Below are 19,468 nucleotides of genomic sequence, written 5' to 3'. Positions count from 1 at the left end.
AAAGATCTAGCAGCCAGAGAGCCAAATACTGGGGTGGAGACCATAATGGAGCTAAAAGTAAAAGTGGTTTTTAAACTTACCTGTCAACTGGACACAAAGATGACTAAATGAATGCTAACGTGGATCTGCGACTGATGCTAAATAAGCAGTTGTTTGCCTTGTCACAAGTCAGTTTAGTGCTCCCTCGTGTCAACTGCTCCTGAAAGTATGATTTTATTTTCTGAGGGATAATTTAAGAAAAGGTTAAATTTCGAAAAACAGAAATAAGTATTACATGTTACAGCATATCGATAACTCAGCATTGCTATAGATATAGACAGAGCATTGGTAAACACAGATGTGCCTTTTATGCCCCTTAGTTTAGAACATAAGACATCAATGTGACTGTTGTTTTATTTATTTAAATACTTCTACATACTAATACAGTAGCCAAAGTTCAGAGCCAAAAAAATCCAACAGAGTGTTGACATTTCTTAAAGTGGTTTTTAATTAATGCATTATGGGAAACAGAGGCTGTTGGAGAGACATTACATGTAGTAAATATACCTCAAATACATGTTTTATTCTTGTTACTTACACTTCCTGTACTTCCACCTGTCATTCCTCCTTCATTTTCATCCAGTTTCACTGATCTTCTGTCTGACCTGCCTGTCTCAATCAATTCAGTCTATATTTTTTCCTCTCATCAACTCTCTGCCATCCCCGTCTCAGGGCGAGGGGACCTGCAGCCTCAGCTGGACAGTGCCATGCAGGATGTGACCGACATGTGCCTGTTAATGGAGGAGACAGAAAAGCAGGCAGTACGCCGCGCCCTGGTGGAGGAGAGGGGGCGCTTCTGTACCTTCATTGGCTTCCTACAGCCTGTCGTGGTGAGGAGATAGAGAAGCAGGATGGGTGATGGGATAGAGAAGGGAAAAGAGGAAGAGAAGAGTGTGAGGAAGAGTGTGAGCAAGCATGACAGTTTGATGGCTGTTCAAAGCTGGTGCCACATTCCAGCTCTTTGTGTTTCCAAACCCAAAGAACAGACTCCCACCAGAAAAGACCCAGGGTAGCATTAACTCTTTGCTGGTCTAGAAATAAGAACTGTTTCTGTCAGGGGCAGGGGATGGGATTACTGTGACCAACGACCAGTATAACCAGTAAACTGACAAGGCTTTATGGTGACTCTGTAGCCAGTGGAAAAACAAACCTATTCTTAGACGATTAGCAAGTGGAACCATCTCTGAGCCTACACTAGCATCAAGTCTGGGTTGGTAGAAAGCGGAAAGAGTTTTTTTTTGTTTTCGAGCATCTCCACTGCTAAAGATGTGGCTTCAGGTCCTTGCTCAGTTTGACTCTGGAGTCAAAGTGGTGTGTAGTGTGATGCCAAAATGCAACAAGTGAAACTTGGTACCCAGACATATGTACAGTATAGTTGTGCCATATTTAATGTGTGCTATGTATGTTGCATAAATAAAATCCTAAATCAATTCAAAATAAAATAATACAAATCAAGGAACAAATAAAAAGATAAAAAGCATTAAATACATTCACTAAAATAATAAGTTAAAAAGTCAATCAGTGTAAATATTCAGGCAAAGCCAGTGCAAAACTGATGCAATGTAAGTTCAGATTTAAGTGTATCAACCCTTGGGGAATATCTTAAGTGAGTCTCACCTTTACCTGTCTTTGAGTTGACCGTAGTGTTCAGTAAAGCTAACTGTTAGCTACAGCAGATGACGTTAGCCGATGGAGGCAGGTAAACAGCTACAGCTAGTGTAGCTAACAGAAAACAAACAGTGGGAGCTAACTTTACACCTAAAAGTGCTGTTCAGTGGCAACGTCACTTGTGCTTGAACAAACCCCACTGACAGTTTTCGTACAAAAATTACTGCAGCCTGAGCACAGACTGTAAGGCACACTGGGATACGACCCATACGCAGCATGTAAGGCTGAGCCTGTGAGCCCCAGCTGAGGGCAAAGTAAATCTACCAATACAGACAAATCGCTGTACACACAGACAAATCTCAAGGATGGCAGGACAGTAGCAAAAATCCATGTGTGCTTTCTCAGATAATTATACATTTACATTTAGTGTTATGAGCGAATGCATCAACACAATATTTTACGGACACACAATTATTATTTACACTTACAGATTTGTGTACAGACAGACAAACAGACTGAAATACAAATCAATACAAGTGTAATAATCTTCAAAATAACTCTAGTACTAATTGGGAGACAGTGCAAATGTTAAAGAATTGGTGTAATGTGTTCTGCTTTTCTTGTTCTAGGGAGCATCCTTCCGTTCTGAATAAGTTGTAATAGCTTTTAAGTCTTCTTCTTAGGACCTGAATAAGAGTCCAACTGGCTAAAAATAAAAGCATGAATCAGCTTTTCTAGGTCGTGTTTAGACATTGGATAAAAGACAGATATAAGATATTAGGACTCTGATAATATTTTTCAGATGATAAAAAGCTGATTTCACCACTGACTTAAGTACGAAGAAAGGAAGTGCAAAGGACTTGCAAAGGAAGTGTGTTTGGAACTTTGGGTTGAAAAAGAAATTGAAGGAAGAGGAAGCGGTCGATAGCATGTTGGATTCATTTTGTATTGTGTCATTTAGAATGGAGAGATCGCCATGCTGGGAGAGATCACTCACCTCCAGGCCATTATTGATGACCTCACGGTGCTAACAACTGATCCTCACAAACTGCCCCCTGCTAGTGAACAGGTGAAACACACACACACACACACACACACACACACACACACATATACATCCCTATCTTTCAAATTAAAGATGAAATAATTTAATTGTTGTGGAACCCCAAGCAGCAAGAGCACAAAATAGTCTTAAGAAAAACATTTTTACAGCTCAAACATAGCAGCGTCAGCCTCCATTGGTCTCTGTAGCAGTGTGAGTGACAGGTGTTTTAGCATGTGCCCTTGATTTACTGATCATTTGGGCTAAATTCATTCAGCCCATAGCAGGAGGGCGAAGGATGGTATAAGAGCTCTAGAAACATAAATGAGGTGGATTATTTATTTTCTCATCAATTCTCATTGATGTCTTTGAAAGCAAAACTAGTAAATAAATAAGAGACTAAGCAGACATTGTTCAGTAATGTTCAAATAACACAAAAGGACAAATGACAAAATCACTAACGAGGTTTTCATATACTTACTTTTGTGTTATGTGTATTCAACGAACAGACTAATCGCAAGTGTAGGTAAGAATTCACTTTTCTGTTTCTCATGCTTGCTCAAACTTTTTAATTAAATAATTAATTATCTGACAAAAGAAGGAAACACAAAAAATGCAGTAAAGCCACAGTGGAAATAGCATAAAGCTCTTGGTGTTGAGTAAAGCTAATATCAACTGTCAACTTGATACTATATATATATATATATATACACAGTATGTTTATGGACAAAAACTGGCAGATAACATTGGCGGCTGTGGAAGCTGATGAGACAACTGATGTGTAAGCCAGTGAAAGATCTGTTGTGGAGAGATTTTTCTGTTTTTCCCCATTAGTGGACAGAACTGTGGTGGGACTCAAATAGCTCAAGCAAGGAAGCTAAGCAGCATCGTTGAGAGAAAGCCGTTCTTAAAGAAATGGGGAAAGAAATCCTCCTATTCACATACTTTTGCAAAACACAAATGTATTTGACCAATAACTATTCCACAATTAATGAAGAAATGCAATTTCTTTCAATCATTTTATCGAATTCAATAATTAATTGGGTTCCCTTTATCTAGTTTTACAACTTGCGAAGATCATTTTTAGGACACATTTATGAAAAAAGCATAGAAGCTTTTAAAGGGTTCGCATTTAAAGAAATAGAAATAGACACACAAACTCTCTGGAACTCACTCTGTTTCTCTCCCAGGTCATTAAAGATCTTAAGGGGTCAGATTACAGCTGGTCCTATCAGACCCCTCCTTCATCCCCGAGCAGCTCTGGCTCACGGAAGAGCAGCATGTGCAGGTAATCTAACACACACACACACACAGATGAACAAAGACAATGCTTTGTACCTACTGATTTAACTGCCGGGGTGTCAGAAAGAGGAGCCTTCCCTGATGTTTTCTGTTGCACTGTGCTTGTTGGTCAGTCAGTCTGTGTCAGTCCATCATTACTTGTTTGTCCAGTCATCCTGAGTTTAGCAGATGTCCTCAAAAACCAGAAGATAAATGTTGTATGCAGTTACTGCTTTCTTTAGCTGCACATGCACATAATGTGCACATTTGAAATTTAAATGACAAAATGAATACTATAAGAAAAAAAATGGATTCCTGTGATTCTTTATTCTTTAAAAAAACACTAAATTATTGTATGTGTCATACAAATACCAATTACAAAATGGAAACGTGTATGTTTGTGAACCGGTCTCATTAGCTCTCAATAAGAAGCTGAAGCAAACCCTTAGTGTGTGTTTGTGTGTGTGTGTGCCCTGGTTCCTCATATGCTTACACATTCTCTGTCTGCCCCCTCCTCCCCCTTTCTTTCCACTCCCATTTTCCCCCAACCATCTTCTTCTTTACCTGTCTCTTCATCTGATTGTCTATATTCTATTCTTTTCTTAACTGGTTTGTGTGCGCTTGCCCTCTTTCTCTCTTACGGGGTGTGTGCTTACCTGGTTTCCTTCCTTTTTGGGAATCTCTGCTTTTATAACTGTGACTTCAATGCTTCATTGCATTGCTGGATTTCACTAACTTGATAAACCAACAACTTTCTGGTGAACTACTCCTGAACTTTAACCCATCACAACCCACTGCCCCAATGCATTCTCCAATTCTCCATTTCTTCATCTACGCCACCAACTAACCCTTCATATTTTGTTTCCTGTTTCCTAAATCAATCCACCGTTTTGACACATTTCTATAATCGTGCTCTGTCTCCCTAACTGCCGTCCTTACTCCACACCGGCAACATTCATTCTTCCTTCACACTCCTCACCCCCCATCCCTACTCCCCCACTCCCCCCTGCAGCAGCGTCAACAGTGCCCACAGTAGTGCCTCCCGTTCATCAGGGGGAGGTGGTAGTGGTGGAATTGGTGGTGGTGGTGATGGTGGGGGAGGCTCCCAACCCCACTCACCCACCTCCTCCTCATCCTCCTCCTCCTATCGCTACCGCAGCAGCCTGCCGCACCAGCCTCTACCACCGGGTGGTATTGCGGCACACCGTCTCAGCAGTGTCTCCTCCCACGATTCGGGCTTTGTGTCCCAGGATGCAAATATTTACTCCAAGCCCCCCTCGCCCATGCCGTCGGACATCACTAGCCAGGTATAAATGCTTTACACCTGCATATTGAAATACACAATATTTAAATAGTCAAAGTAGGGGTGTGAAACATATTATTACATGTCAGCTATTATGTTTTATGATATGTTTTGTGCATTTTTTTACTACACAAAATGTAGTACATGCAAAATTTAGTGGCAGACTTGGATAATTGTGTGATGTTTTGATTTTATGCTGCTCTGATGGCATAAAAAGAATCTTTTATTAAGATTTGTTAGGAAGTTTTTTGCATTATGACACTTTTCTGAAATTAGATTTAATCAAAGAATTCCAACATACTGTATTGCCTGGCTTGCAGGCTCACAATATATCAAACTTTACCTCTGTATCATGATATATAGACCGGATGCACAGTTCTATTTCGAAGTAAATGAAGTAATAGTATTTGAACAAGTGACATGTCCCAGCGCTCTCTTGCAGTTTCTTCAGGACCTGCTTTGTCTATTTATTGCTTTGGAAATCAATCGTAATTATCTCAAGTCACTAGTATTTTGGCTTGTGTCTTGGAAACAAAGTCTGCTATTCTGTGTTTTTCTCTCTGTGTGTTTCTGCTGTAGAAGTCATCCAGCTCCGCATCATCAGAGGCCTCAGAAACGTGCCAGTCAGTCAGCGAATGCAGTTCTCCCACGACTGTAAGTAGTCTCATTTATGCAGATTGTGTCACACAAATCAAAGCAAAAGCTCTTTTATACCAAACTCACTGTGGTCAATACCAGTTTAGATGATTTGTCTCTCCATCCAGAGAAAGTGTAAACCTCTTATTTTGTGCCACAATAAGATGATGTTGCTCATTTTTGCTCATCCACACAGAAGGGATCTCTACAGTAAGTGGTTGCAGAAATTCATTAAAATAGAAATAACTTGCAGACATACATTTATTCAACTTAGTCCAATTTTTGTGTAATTAAGACATTTGGTTTTGATGTTATGATGTTTTGTGGTATCAGTGATAGACAAAAACTAAATGTCATGTGTAGTAAAGCTGAACAATTGTTGAAAATTCTGTGATGATTGCAGTGGCATTTAAAGGGATTTTAAAATGTTATGTTCCCCCACAATAGTAGACAAAAACTCTTTTTGAAAATGTATGATTTTACCTTAATATTAATATAAGCAACATTGGTGAAATTAGCATATTAAAAACTCATTATAGCCGACTGACAGCAGTACGCATGAGATTCATTGTCATAAATCAATGGACACAGCTTCATGAAAAAATATTATTAATTAGTAATTTACTAATTAGTAATTTTCTGCTTTTTCATTTCTCTGAAAACCATCAGATCAGTTTTGACAGGTCATCTGTCTGTGTTCACATATCAGACAACACTGGGTAGCCACTGCTGAGCAATATACAATAACTGTTGATGTCTATAATGGTTTAATTTCCTTCATTTCCTCTATTAAAAACATAAACAGTTGAAGTAGAACTTCTACCTTAACTATAACTTTAATAATAATTTTAGTTAAAGAAGCAAATTATTTATTGTGAAACAAGGGTGTTTTTTAAATTCAAACTGTTTTTGTACATTTAACTGCATTTTGCTGCCTGCACATTTATTTGGTTCCATTTGGTTTGGTTTGAATCGGCTCCATTCTGCCCCTAGTGGCTGAAGAGATAATAAACATTTATGACTGCAGCTCTTGCCAAGTGCTCTAGTGCTTTGAGGAAATTGTGACAAAAACACCTTGGGCGAAATATTATGCACAACAGAAGTGCAGCACGGTTTTAAAAAAGTGTGTTAAATGCTACACATTATTTGAACGGCCAGCAACATTTAGTGCTTGAAAGTTCTTGGACTTGGTACAACCCCCACTTTTTTGGGTGGTAGAACTATGGCCCCAGAACTACATTTGGAAAATCTTCGTGGAGAAAAACATTTAGAGGAACTACATTTATCAAAAGGTTGCTGGTCTCCAGGTCATCAAAAAAAAAAGTTACACTGGCTACACAGTGCGCTACAATAGTGCAGAATTATTGAAGTAGTTACTGTCAAATCAAATCCATGTGTCTTTCAAATGCATGCTTGGGGCTGCTTTAACACATCCCATGACCTTTTAATATGTAAACATATTAAATACTGTAGATGTGCAATTTAGGTTTTCTGGGCTTATTACACTTAGTTTGCATATAGAACCATCTTTAACATGAACCACCTCTGCCGATCTGTTCCTGCTTTTCTTGGTTGCATCTGAATGTAACAGGTGTGTGTATGGATATGTTGCCTTTATTCTCATGTGTCTGGCCTGCCACCACAGCTGGCCATCTCTCTTTCCCCTCTCTGTGTGTGTCTTCTTCCTTCCTCGATGACATGACTGTGTCTCTTGTCCCGCAGTTTGGCTCGTCCTTTGCTACTTTCCGCCCCGCTCTCTCTCACTCTGGCTCCACCAGGCCTCTTTCTGTCATTCTTCCTGTTCCTGCGTCCCCACCCTATATCCGCCCCCCCGGATCCAGCTCCTCCTCTCCCACATCAAAGGTTCCTATCTGGAAGGTTTGTTCTCCATTCGCTTCCATTAATTCAGTTGCACCTTTCCTTTGGTTTTTGTTTGGTAACATTCAGTTAATGCCGTTTCTTTTCTTTTATCCTCTTATTAACTCATCCATTGCTTGCTGTGTGCATGCACATTATTTTGGCCTGTTTCGTCTCACTCACTGGTTTTGCTGGAGACTGATAAAAACTAAGCAGGGTGTGGAGAGCTGGCCAACTAAACAAATTCTAATGCTTAAAAGTGTCCCCATACGCCCACACATACACACAATCTTTCAAGCACCCAGACACAATCCACCCATAGCGGCCCCCTCTCTCTGCACACAGATGAAGGGCATCAAACTGCTGGATAGTGGACAAGTCTCTTATGGTAAGATGTCCTAGCACTTTGTGCTTAATTATTTTCCCTCGCCTCTTCAGGATTGGTCCAAAGCAGGTCAGTATGAGCAGCCAGTGGCTGCAGCAGCAGTTCAAAGGAGAAAGGAACCTCTCGATAGACTGAGGGAGAATGAGGCATCACCAGGCTCCCAGGGGTACACCGGGCCATCACACCCTGATGATGGGCAGAGACCCAGGAGTATCCCAGCTAACATTGCTTCCAAGGTAAGTTCAGTAAATCTCATAAACCCATAAAAACAACTCTATAAATTTAATATTATAACATTATAAAAAACACACCAACACATAGGAGTATACTCTGCCGGGTGTCTTGACCAAGAAGAGCAAGTCAAATTCCACATGCCTATGGAAGGTGAAGCTACTATAGGTTACATCACAGATCAGCCACAACTTTAAAATCTGGTAGTAGACTTTGTACCTGGGAAGCTTCTCACCACTATTCCATATTGTACATGACAACATTTTTGCTGCTTTGTTTTTATTTGAGTAGGAGGCAATGGACAGTAACAGCTTATAAGCTGACCAATATGGAGAAAATAACGTCCAGTCGATTTGAGAATTATCGTGCCATAGAATAGTCACTATTGTCATTATCAGTTCACAGTTGAAGCTACTATATGGTGTGGTAGGTATCCTACTACCTACTGGCACAGTTATTATAATTGAGATGTGTGGGAAGTGGATGACATCTAGAGGTTGTCTTTGTAGGAAGGTGGTTGGGGTGAATCGGTGGGTGACAAATGTTTGAAAAGTGAGACACAAGTTTTTGTTCCATTTGATACTGTTAGTGTTGTTACTTACAGAGTGGCCGCCTATTGGCCATTGGGTTGGCAGTTTGCGCCCCCACCTCTCCCTGCCTACTCGCCGCATGTTGAAGTATCCCTGGGCAGGACACTGAACCCTCAAACTGCCCAACCCCAGCTGTGCAGTGTATATTTGAGTGCTGGTCCCTGGTAAAAATTCGGGAGGGCTGCATTATGGGGGACGTTTGGTGGAAAATGTATCAAAATCAATGTGCAGGCCAATGTTCCAATGTGGCTCTTGGGTACATTGTACTGCAAGATAATGACCTAGTGAATCTGCTACCATGTAGAGCATGTATCTACTATCCCAAATTAGGTGCAGTTAAAGAAAAATGTACAAATAAATATGATTACTAAATCATATTTCGGAAAAAAAACACTTCTACATAGTTCTACATTGTGTTGAAGCATCCACATTCAAGATAAACATAGGTATAAATTTACAGACAACTAAGCAAACAACAGCAGGGGCTTCACGGTTTTTAGACATGTTTTTCATTACTGTGGCCTTAGTAGTAGTGTCATTTTTGGTGTTATTTAGTAGAGTGAATTATTAACAAGCTTAAAGCAAACTTATAGTCATTAATGTGTGATACTGGTTACTGGTCTGGACCTCACTTCATATATTCCATGTGTAATTTATAAAAGTGCAGAATTGACTTTCTCAAATCTTAATTTACCCTTTAATTAACAGACTGATTAAGTATCTCTGTGTGTCTTTAGCATGGGGAGGAGGTTTCTCCAGCAGCCAGTGACCTGGCCATGGTGCTGACCAGAGGGCTCAGTATGGAGCAGCAGAAAAGCAACAGAGACTCCTTGCAATACTCTAGTGGATACAGCACAGAGACTACAACCCCATCCTGCTCTGAGGACACAATTCCTTCACAAGGTGAAACTCTAGTTTGCTCACATTTGATGCAGGAAGACATTCATAATCCATATGTTCCTGCAAAAAGTGCTGTCTGCCAACTCCTAGTTTTGTCCAAACATTGTCCCTAAATAATGTGGCAATTCTGTGTATCGAACCCATTGTGTGATCCCACCACGTTGTTTTACCTCGCTGACTTTTTAAAACTGTCGTTGTGATCTCCTTTACCCCACTACACCCTTTCCTCGCATTAGGTTCAGATTACGACTGCTACTCAGTGAACGGGGATGCTGAAGGTCCAGATGGACAGACAGACTTTGACAAGTCGTCCACCATTCCTCGCCACTCTAATATTGCACAGAACTACCGCCGAATGATCCAGACCAAGAGACCTGCTAGCACAGCTGGTCTACCGAGTGGGGTCCTTGGTCCCGGGGCTCATGGGATACCAGGACAACCTGGTGGAGCAGGTGGAGGGGGATCAGGGACTCCAGGGACAGCCACCATCCGGCGAACCCCATCTACCAAACCAGGCGTGAGGCGCACACTGTCCAATGCAGGCCCTATCCCCATTCGACCACCCATTGTGCCTGTCAAGACACCAACTGTTCCTGGAGACTCCCATTCACTGGGCGCAGGCGGTGGTGGGTATGCAGGTGGGGGAGGGCATGCAGGAGGTGTGCCTGTGCGTGTAGGTAGTGAAGAGTGTGTGTTTTTCACTGGCGTTGAAGACACACAGGGAGCTCTCGATTATGTGAAGGCGTCACCCAAGCGCCTTAGTCTGCCTAACACTGCCTGGGGATCAGGGGCAGCATTAGAGGTCTATGCCCAGCAGCACGGGGGCCTTCCAATGGGAATTGGTTCAGCGGCTGGATCAGAGGAGGATCAGATGATTGCAGCCAATAGGCACAGCCTGGTGGAGAAGATCGGCGAGTTGGTAGCCAGTGCACACGCCCTTGGAGAAGGGCAGTTTCCTTTTCCCACCCTGCCCGATGACCCAGCACCACCACCGACTGGCTCCACTGACACTCAGACTGGGACAGAGGGGGCAGAGGGGTCCGGTGACATGTTGACCACGATCAGGAGAGGTGTCCGCCTCCGTAAGACCGTCTCTAATGACCGCTCTGCCCCGCGCATCTTGTGATTGGAGGAATAGCAGGAAAGAGGATGATACTTGTCAGCCAATAGGGAGTCAGGTGTTGGTGTGGTGCAAACCCAACCGCCTAGTACATACACAGACACTTAACTACATAGTGAAAGCTATAATATAACAGAAGATAAATGGAAACAGAAACATACACAGAAAATAACTTTATAAACATCATTAGAGTAAATGATATATAATATAATGAGAATAATAACAATAATAATGTTAACCCATCCAGACAATTAAAAGTTAAATACTGAATATCGACAGGCTCTTAGCAGGCCACTATAACTAGTGTGTGTTGGATGCATGTTTGTCTTCTCTACACCATCACCCAGGGATGGAAAGACCTGCAGGATTAAAAACAGATCAGATAAAAAGAAAAAAAAAGAAAGCAAGAAAGATTCTGACCTGTTTGCCAACTTCCACCCGTCCCCATCCTCTTCTTAAACTAACTTGAACATCTAATCCCAGATGAAAGACTGATGACTGAAGGGGAGGCAAGAGAGAGAGTGGGGGGAGCCAGAGTGCCATGTGACCACATGGATTCGAACCCAGGCTGCCTCAGCAGCAACACACTGTACTTAATAGCCCATAGAACTGAAGCTTTGGTTTTAGCACGGTGAGCTAACGAGCCAGAGGGCCCCTCTGGTTTCTAATGTAAGACTAAGAGTCTCTAATGTAAGATTCTTTTAAAAAAATTCAGTTGGCATTGAACCGTGCTAGTGCCGCCTTCCCCCCTCTCTGTTTGTGTAGTGTGGGTGTGCATTCATGTGTATGCATCTGGGCAAATGTTAAACAAGAGTGTGTGTGGATGTGTGTGTGTGTGTGTGTGTGTGTGTGTGTGTGTGTGTGTGTGTGCGACTTGGGGGGTGGGTGGGTAGAGCTCTGCTGCAGGACAGCTGGTGTACCCAATGAGGGCAGGGCTTTTTCTCCGGTGTGTTGTGTGTGTTTTTTCTTGTTAATATCGTGACGTCATTTACCTTGTTACAGCTGTAAGGGAAGTTATGAGAAGTAATCCAGGCGTTAATAGATATATTCATATATATTTTCTAGAACCAGAGAGAAAAATGTAAAATCAGAAATGGAGCAATAAATGTGTTTTATTTTCTTGTTTCGAAGAAGAGGATCAATGGAGGATCGCAGGTTCTCCTTTGTCACATTCAGGCAATCATCAGGAATGCTAAATTACACATTGACTGTGAATTCATGTCTGGCCAGGTTTTGGCATGGCTCTCTCTCTGTCCCTGTCACTTTCTGTTGGAAAAAAACAAACAAGAAATGGTGGGAACAAAAAAAGGAAAACTGTAAGCACTTTGATAAGTAGTAGAGTATCAAATATAGCCACTAGGTGTTGCTGTAGTCACGCGGTTTGATAGGGAGAGTAAAAGTGAGAGGTGGTTGCAAATGAGACAAAAATCATTTAATTTGTAGAAGCAGAAGGCAGTGAAAGACAAAGAGGAAGTGACGATGACTTGTGGAATTTGAAAGATTGGTCAAATGAGAGATGGAATAAGAAAGTAGAGCAAAATAGCTATTTAAAAATGCATCCGACACCAGAGCCTGACAGGGTTCAACAAGCGTTTACCTGTTGTGAACAGTACTGAAGCTTTTTGTTGTACTTCTTCAATAGTTTAGCAAAAACTGTTTTTAACACATTCACTACCTGAGCAACAAGGACCCTGTTTCAAACTAAGTATTCATGCCATCATTACTGTGAGCATAACACATGAAATTGGTTTTAGTTTTGTTGTATTGGTGTGGAGGCAGAAATCTAAAAAGCCAATTTTGCAGAAATGCAGAAATATTTTTGTTTGTAATTTGGGCTTTGCACATTTAAACATACACCAACAATGGATTTGAACATGCACATTTTTTATTTCCGATATATACTGTAAATGACAATAATCCTTATGTTTGTCGATTCAGATTTAGTACAATACAATATCAGCAGATTTAAGCCTTGAACATCAGTGTTTCGCCACCAGATGTACTTGAACCCGTTCTCCTTTACATCTTGTGATTCCTTTAAAACAATTGCTGCAATAATGTGAAAAAAAAAAAAAAAAGATGAACCACAAGTTGAAAGTGTTGGTCAGAAACAGTGTTACAGTAATTTATGCTCAGTGCCTAAGGTGTTACACTAAAATGTGAAATTCAGCCATTCAGTTATAGCCATTATTCAATTTGGAAGTTGATCGATTTGTGTCCTTCGGAGAGGTTGATGTAAGTCCTCTCCACTGATAAGAACCCAGTCTGCGGCCGGGCACAGGAGGTACCAAAAAAAGCGAGAAATAAATGTGCCTTTTGGTAACTCGAACGCTTTTCTCACACTTTCGATACAGTAAATCTTGGGTCTTTTTAGCTGCCGGCTACCAACTGGGATTCTTGCTTGTGCCCAAGCCTTCAGATGAGACTGGAGTGTCTCTGTTGTGCTGCATGAGGTCAGATATTGGGCTAAGAGCACATGTTGAATACAGAGGATTTGATGGAGGCTTTGAAGCTATTAAAGGGCACCTTCAACCCTGCTTATACTTGGTTTAAAAAAGTGCTTCGTTGATCTAAACGCAGCAGACTAATTGTGTTCCCATTGCATTACTGCTGCATCACTTCCGTTAAACGTATGTGAACAGTCTATAGGTAGACTGTTGCCAGACAAGCGCAGATTGTTATCGTATGGTGTTGCAGTCGTTTCCATAAAAACAACTGCTGTTCAACATATATTAGCTCCAACTCCAATAAGACTGACTCAGCTTTCAGGGGTGAGTCTTCCTCGCAATGCAGTGGTGAAGAAACTGAATTCCCACCGCTAACAAGTGTTTTTTTTTTTGGTGTAATTCTAGCGTGAGGCAGATGTGAGTGCACATGTGAACAGCACTGTACAATATAGGCTCTGCACAGGTTCAATGCAAAAGCATAAATGAAGCTTTATACTGTGAAAGCTATGTGGCTAAATGCATCCCAGACCACATCATTTACACTTGTATATAGTGATTCCCTGAGATACATTTCAAAACCAAGTGTAAATGGGTCTTTAATAGAGCTGTGCACAAGTTGCTGAGGAAATGATTACATTTTACAGGTCACTTGCCCAACACTGGTTACAAATGAACGGCGTCCCCAGAAACCTTTAAACTTCCGTCATTCACATTAAATGAATGCATCCCCCACTGATTTGGTTCTTTCATTCAACACGGTTGTCTAAAATAAAATCATATTAAATAATAAAAAGAATTACCAGGCTACGCCAGTACAACTCAACTATGTTCAGTGCAAATAGCACAGTTCAGTTCAGGACACAGGCTGTATGAGAGGATTATTTATGGACATTAAGGGGTGTGGAAAGGTGAAGCCTGTTTAATGCGCTCCTGATGAAAAAGAAGCGGGAGGATTTTACAGCTGACGGAGAGAGTGAGAAGACAGGATGTGTGGAATGAGCATTTCACTGCCCGTTCATTCAATATGTACTGTATGTGCTGTGCTTGGAAACGAGAACCAGGAACACAAGATTTGGTATAAAGGTTTGTTAGAAATTATTACATGGACTATTCAGTTTTATTAATTTTTTTTTTTCATTTTGCAGTACGGTTTGAATATGTAGTCTTACTTTTAATTATTGTAAAAAGAAGAAAAAAAACTTCAGTTGTAACACAAACTACTAAGCTGTGTAACATATGGAAGAAGGATGTGTGGGCTGAGAGTGAGCGTGTCCTTGTTGAACTGTAGGCTAGTGAACTCTTCATCATTAAGTATGTATCCTCTTCTAGCAGTGACCTGAACATAGCCAGTGACATCAGCACTCTTACATGCTCTTTTTGTTGACTTTTTTTTTTTTTTTTTTTGCCTCAAATACAGTATTAAACAAATGAAAAATAAGATGATTTAATTTAAATGTCTTGGAGGGAAGAATGGTTGGAATTTTTAACTAAGGGGATCCTTTTTGTGTGTGTGTGTGTGTGTGTGTGTGTGTGTGTGTGTGTGTGTGTGTGTGTGTGTTGTGTTTGGTCTGTATGTGTGTTGTCACATGCGGATGCTGTGTGTTGCATTAGCTAAATCTGACTGGGTGAGAGGGTGGAAGGGGAGAGCAGCAGGCTTGGACTCCATCCCCAACCCCCCAAAAGAAAATGTTCCTATGAAGAGTTTGTGTATAAAATCGCCTGTCGAGGTCACGCTGTACATGAATACACACACATTATGCTGAATGTGCTACAAGGTGAAGGGTGACATCATACTGTACTGTACTGTGTTAGACTTGCTTAAGCTTTTGCAATGTCAGAACTTTGTTCTTTCCTGTTCCTGTGAGTGGGAAAGCATTGCAGGGATAGTGTGCATGTAAGTACATTCAAAATGATGCTCCAGTGTGGGTATGTTAAAGGAAAATACCACTGTTTTGTCCACTTTAGGACACGTGTGTTACCCATCTCAAAGCTGTGTCCAAACCGTACATGGCTCCGATGGTAAGATGAGGAGTTGACCACTAGAGTCGGTTCCAACAGTCTGAATGTGAACATTCTGTATGTTTATTAAGTCATGTGCAAACTGATACAACTAAATTCACTGCCAGTTATGTACAGGTTAGTTATTGCTTGGATAAATGGTTTATAATGATGCAGAACTGACATGCTGCTGACAACTCCAAATTTATAGATAACAGCTCAGGACAAGATGGGAAACTTAAAGAGAGACAGTCAAACTGCAAACGTCCTGTCATGTAACAGGATGATGAGGTCGAGAAGAGACTAGGATACAAAACTGTTATTTTCCTTTAAAATGCCCAAATAACAGCACAAAAGGTATCTAACTAAACAATAATGTGTTTTGTTCTTAACATGCTGGAATAACTGTGTAATTATTAATTGTCTGAACAAGCTAAAATAACCACTCTGCTTCAGTTGTTTCAATATGACCATTTTTATGAGTGTAAGTGGGTAGGGGGTAGGCCTAAAGACACATGGGCAAAGCAGGACACACTTAAATGCATGCAGGCATGCATGCACAAACACACACACACACACACACACACACATCCACCTCATGACATACACACGCTAAACAATTCTTTCCTCCTCAACTGAGAAAATACACAGCCCTAGCTACAGCATGTCCACATGGAAAAGGCACTGTAAGAAAGTAGCATTGTAACATTAATTTGATTGAGTTAAATCGTTGAAAATATTCTGACGTTTCAGTGGCATTAATATATTTTGATTACGTTTAGGTTTCTTAATACCTAGAAAGGCTATTGTGTGAGCTAGGTTAATGCAAACATGGTACATTTCTTTTATGTTACAGGTAGTTATATATAAAATGCATACTTTATTAAATGTTTAAATGACATCAGAAAATACTGTCTTGGTATACATGCCGTAGTTTCACAGGCTATAGTACCGTTGAATATTAGGTAAGTACATATGGCTAATATCAGCTTACACAGACAAAAAACAAATACTGTTCAAATTCAATAAAAAGTTAAGTTAGCATAAAACCGTGATGCACAGGGAAAACGCTGTCCGAATTTACATAGTACACCTTCACAGGTGGGAATAAGGTGGACTGTTATTGATGCTGGTTGCCTCCTCAAAGTGACAACAGAGTGCTGTAGGAATGAACACCAAACCCTGGAGTTATTTATTTATTTATTTTTGCACTTTCAGTAAAACATTTTTTCCTCAAGTCTAGAGTTTTTCTTAATGCAGAAAAAAAAAAATCTGTAAAAATGGATAGCACACTAAATGGAAGCTTAGTGATGGTAATGCAATAGTCCTGGGACTATTTTATAGCCTAACGATAGGTTTTATCTTTAAGTGAGTGCAATTTCAAAAAGTTACAGTGTTACATTTGTTGGTCTCTAAAGGAATTAACAATGTTGCTATGAAAACAATGAATTCAACGAATTTAAAACATCATAAAAACATCATTTGTTTCAGGAAAGTTCAGAAAATTCCTGGGGAGACTGATTTATGAACATTATCTTACTAAACAACACATGTATCATGAACGTTAGCTTATTAGCTTCTACTTCTTAGTTAGCCTTCACAAATACATCGCTCCTACAGCACTCTAGACTCATAACAAAGAAAGAAAGCACAAAAAGCCAAGCCAATAGGTCTTTCTGTTTCAATCCATTTGTTCTGTTTCTTTTTTTTCGACTCAGCAGCACCATCGGCTGCAAAGCTTAGGGGTGTATGAATAATAGGAAAATGGCAGTTAAACAACTATTGACATTCTATGTGAACACACGTTGTCGACCAACTATGGAGAAAGAAAACGAAATTTTTCACACCAGTATGTCCCTCTCTTCCTTTTCCCTCTCCCTCTTTGTTTTTGTTTTATGACTACTGTACCCCCCCCCCTCCAACCTCCATCCAGTGATTGCTACAGCCAGGGACAAAGCCGAGCTGACAAGTTAGAAAACATTCGTCAGAATCAGAGTGCGAGCAGCTACACTCACAGCCCATCAGACCTAGTGAAAATTCTGATCAAGTCTTTATTTTCATCACAGGCCACAGTGAATAAATGCTTAGCTTTGTTTTTATGCCCCCCCACACACACTCATACACACTCTGTGTATCGCTATAGTAGATGTTGGTATACATGTGTGCAGCACTTTGAATGTGTGTGGTAATGGGTGGTATCATTATGGGCCCAGAGTGTGTTGTTCAAAGAAGGGTTGGAAGCATCAGCTAGGCCAATCTTCTTCCATCTGTACATAAGTAACATAAGCTGGTTTCAAAGCAGGCAGCTGGATGCCTGATGCTCCATCTCAGTGCTAGATTACATATTAATTAATTTTGACGAGGACATCTTTTTGGCATGGTCTCACAAACAGCTTATGTTACTTTGATGGTTTCTCGGTGAGATGGTCAGACAAACCATGATGGAAGTGAAGGCAGTATATCAGCATGCAGTGGGCCATTTTACCTTTTGCCATCACATGAAATCAGCTGGAGTGTAAAGCACATAGTTTGTAGGACCACAAAGATGTAACTTAATCAATAGAGAGTAGGGGAGCTCAAAGGACTTTACATATTATAGTCAGGAAAGTAAATGATTTAATTCCACAAAAGATGTTGTAAATGGCTCACATTTCAGTTAAATTTGGCATTTCACCAATGTGACACTTGAACATAAAAGGGCAAAAAATGAAATCAGAATCGGCAATGTGGACGTAGCACAGGCTACCGGTGTGGTCACAAATTGAAATTACAGTTAATGCTAACAAGCGGCGTAAAATTAGCCAAAAAAGGAAAGCTGACAATAAATAAATAAATAAATAAAATACTTAGTGATGTCACCTAATCTGCTTAAAGCTTCTAACAGTATCTAACATGAGCAAACACCATACAAGAGAGATGGCAAATTGCAAAACTCCTAATGTTTTGAACTGAAATGAATAAATGTGATAGAAGTTAGAAGAGTAAAACAAGATTACAATGTAAAATTATTTAAATGTTACAAAATTACAAGAGATACAAAAAAGACAGATGTGTTCAACACAGAAAGTACTGTAGTAGGGAAAACATCCATCTAGCCAATTGCTGCTACAGGACATATAGCTATAATCAATAAAAAAGCCATATTAAACCCCAGAGCGGTGCCTCAGCTGACACTGAAAGCAGGATCTGGAGATTACGATAACAGTAAAAGGTGTAGCCGCTGATGTTTTAACATCTTTTCATAACCATATCTCGCATACAAATCTTTAAAAGCCAATAAAACTCAATCGACTGCATTAATCTCCACCCACTGTTTGATATGTTGAAGACATATGTTTTTTTTTTTTACAATTACAGCGTGAAGAGATCGAGCAAAATTTGAGTCTCAGCAGTCAACATCTTGTCTTTTCGCTAAAAGTAGGGTAAAGTAGACCCTGGAAGCCAGAAACAATCAGACCAGACACAACTTCTTTTGTTGAAAGGCTGCACTTCAGCTGCATTTCCCAGATTAGTCCGATTTATGGGAAATTGACAAACTTGCACTGCAAGGATTTGCTTTCAGCCTTAATATACTGATAGAAATCTATATGTAAATTCAGTAAACAACAGCCTTATTTGTGTTGCAGAGTTCTCCTCTAGCACCGGTTCCCTTCAGATACATTGATGCAGTGTATGTGATAAATAAAATTAAAACCCATATGGCATTATGTAAATGAACATGCTGAAGCTATTCATCGAACTGTGCTGTATCTGAAAGTGCGCTGCCCATTGAAGGACGGGCTGTATTCCTGATCAGACCAAGAGAAGTATTGTGGGTTTGTGCGATGTACAAGAACAACCCACTCCCTTTAGCCATCTGCCCAGGTTGTACTGAATGTGTGTTTGCATGAGTGCATGCATATGTGTGTTGCACAAGGACATGTGGTTAAGACCCCTACTGTTCCTCCCTCCCACCTCCCACACACAATCTGTCAATCTTTCGTGCTAATGCTTCAGACGGTCCACAAAACATTCACACACATACAACCGCA

The 19,468-nt window shown here is 40.4% G+C and overlaps 1 protein-coding gene across 3 annotated transcripts in view; it reads left to right on the top strand.

The window, feature by feature from the left end:
- Positions 1–14,193, top strand: part of LOC137110021 (protein MTSS 2-like) — a 61,177-nt gene extending 46,984 nt beyond the window's left edge. Inside the window, exons 7-15 of one of the 3 annotated variants that reach the window (XM_067494973.1) lie at positions 712–869; positions 2,609–2,716; positions 3,880–3,977; positions 5,130–5,277; positions 5,853–5,927; positions 7,632–7,787; positions 8,205–8,387; positions 9,710–9,875; positions 10,109–14,193. In XM_067494973.1, the coding sequence (XP_067351074.1) occupies positions 712–869; positions 2,609–2,716; positions 3,880–3,977; positions 5,130–5,277; positions 5,853–5,927; positions 7,632–7,787; positions 8,205–8,387; positions 9,710–9,875; positions 10,109–10,998 (1,982 nt within the window). In that variant the 3' untranslated portion in view covers positions 10,999–14,193. Of the gene's footprint in view, positions 1–711; positions 870–2,608; positions 2,717–3,879; positions 3,978–4,982; positions 5,278–5,852; positions 5,928–7,631; positions 7,788–8,204; positions 8,388–9,709; positions 9,876–10,108 lie in introns of all 3 variants that reach the window. The other 2 variants (XM_067494972.1, XM_067494974.1) reach the window with 2 other exon arrangements.
- Positions 14,194–19,468: the final 5,275 nt, after the last annotated feature.

The sequence above is a fragment of the Channa argus genome, chromosome 2, assembly GCF_033026475.1.
Source record: "Channa argus isolate prfri chromosome 2, Channa argus male v1.0, whole genome shotgun sequence".
NCBI classification, from domain to species: domain Eukaryota; kingdom Metazoa; phylum Chordata; class Actinopteri; order Anabantiformes; family Channidae; genus Channa; species Channa argus.
The sequence above is the reverse complement of the archived record's forward strand: the minus strand, read 5'-3'. Positions and strand labels throughout refer to the sequence as shown.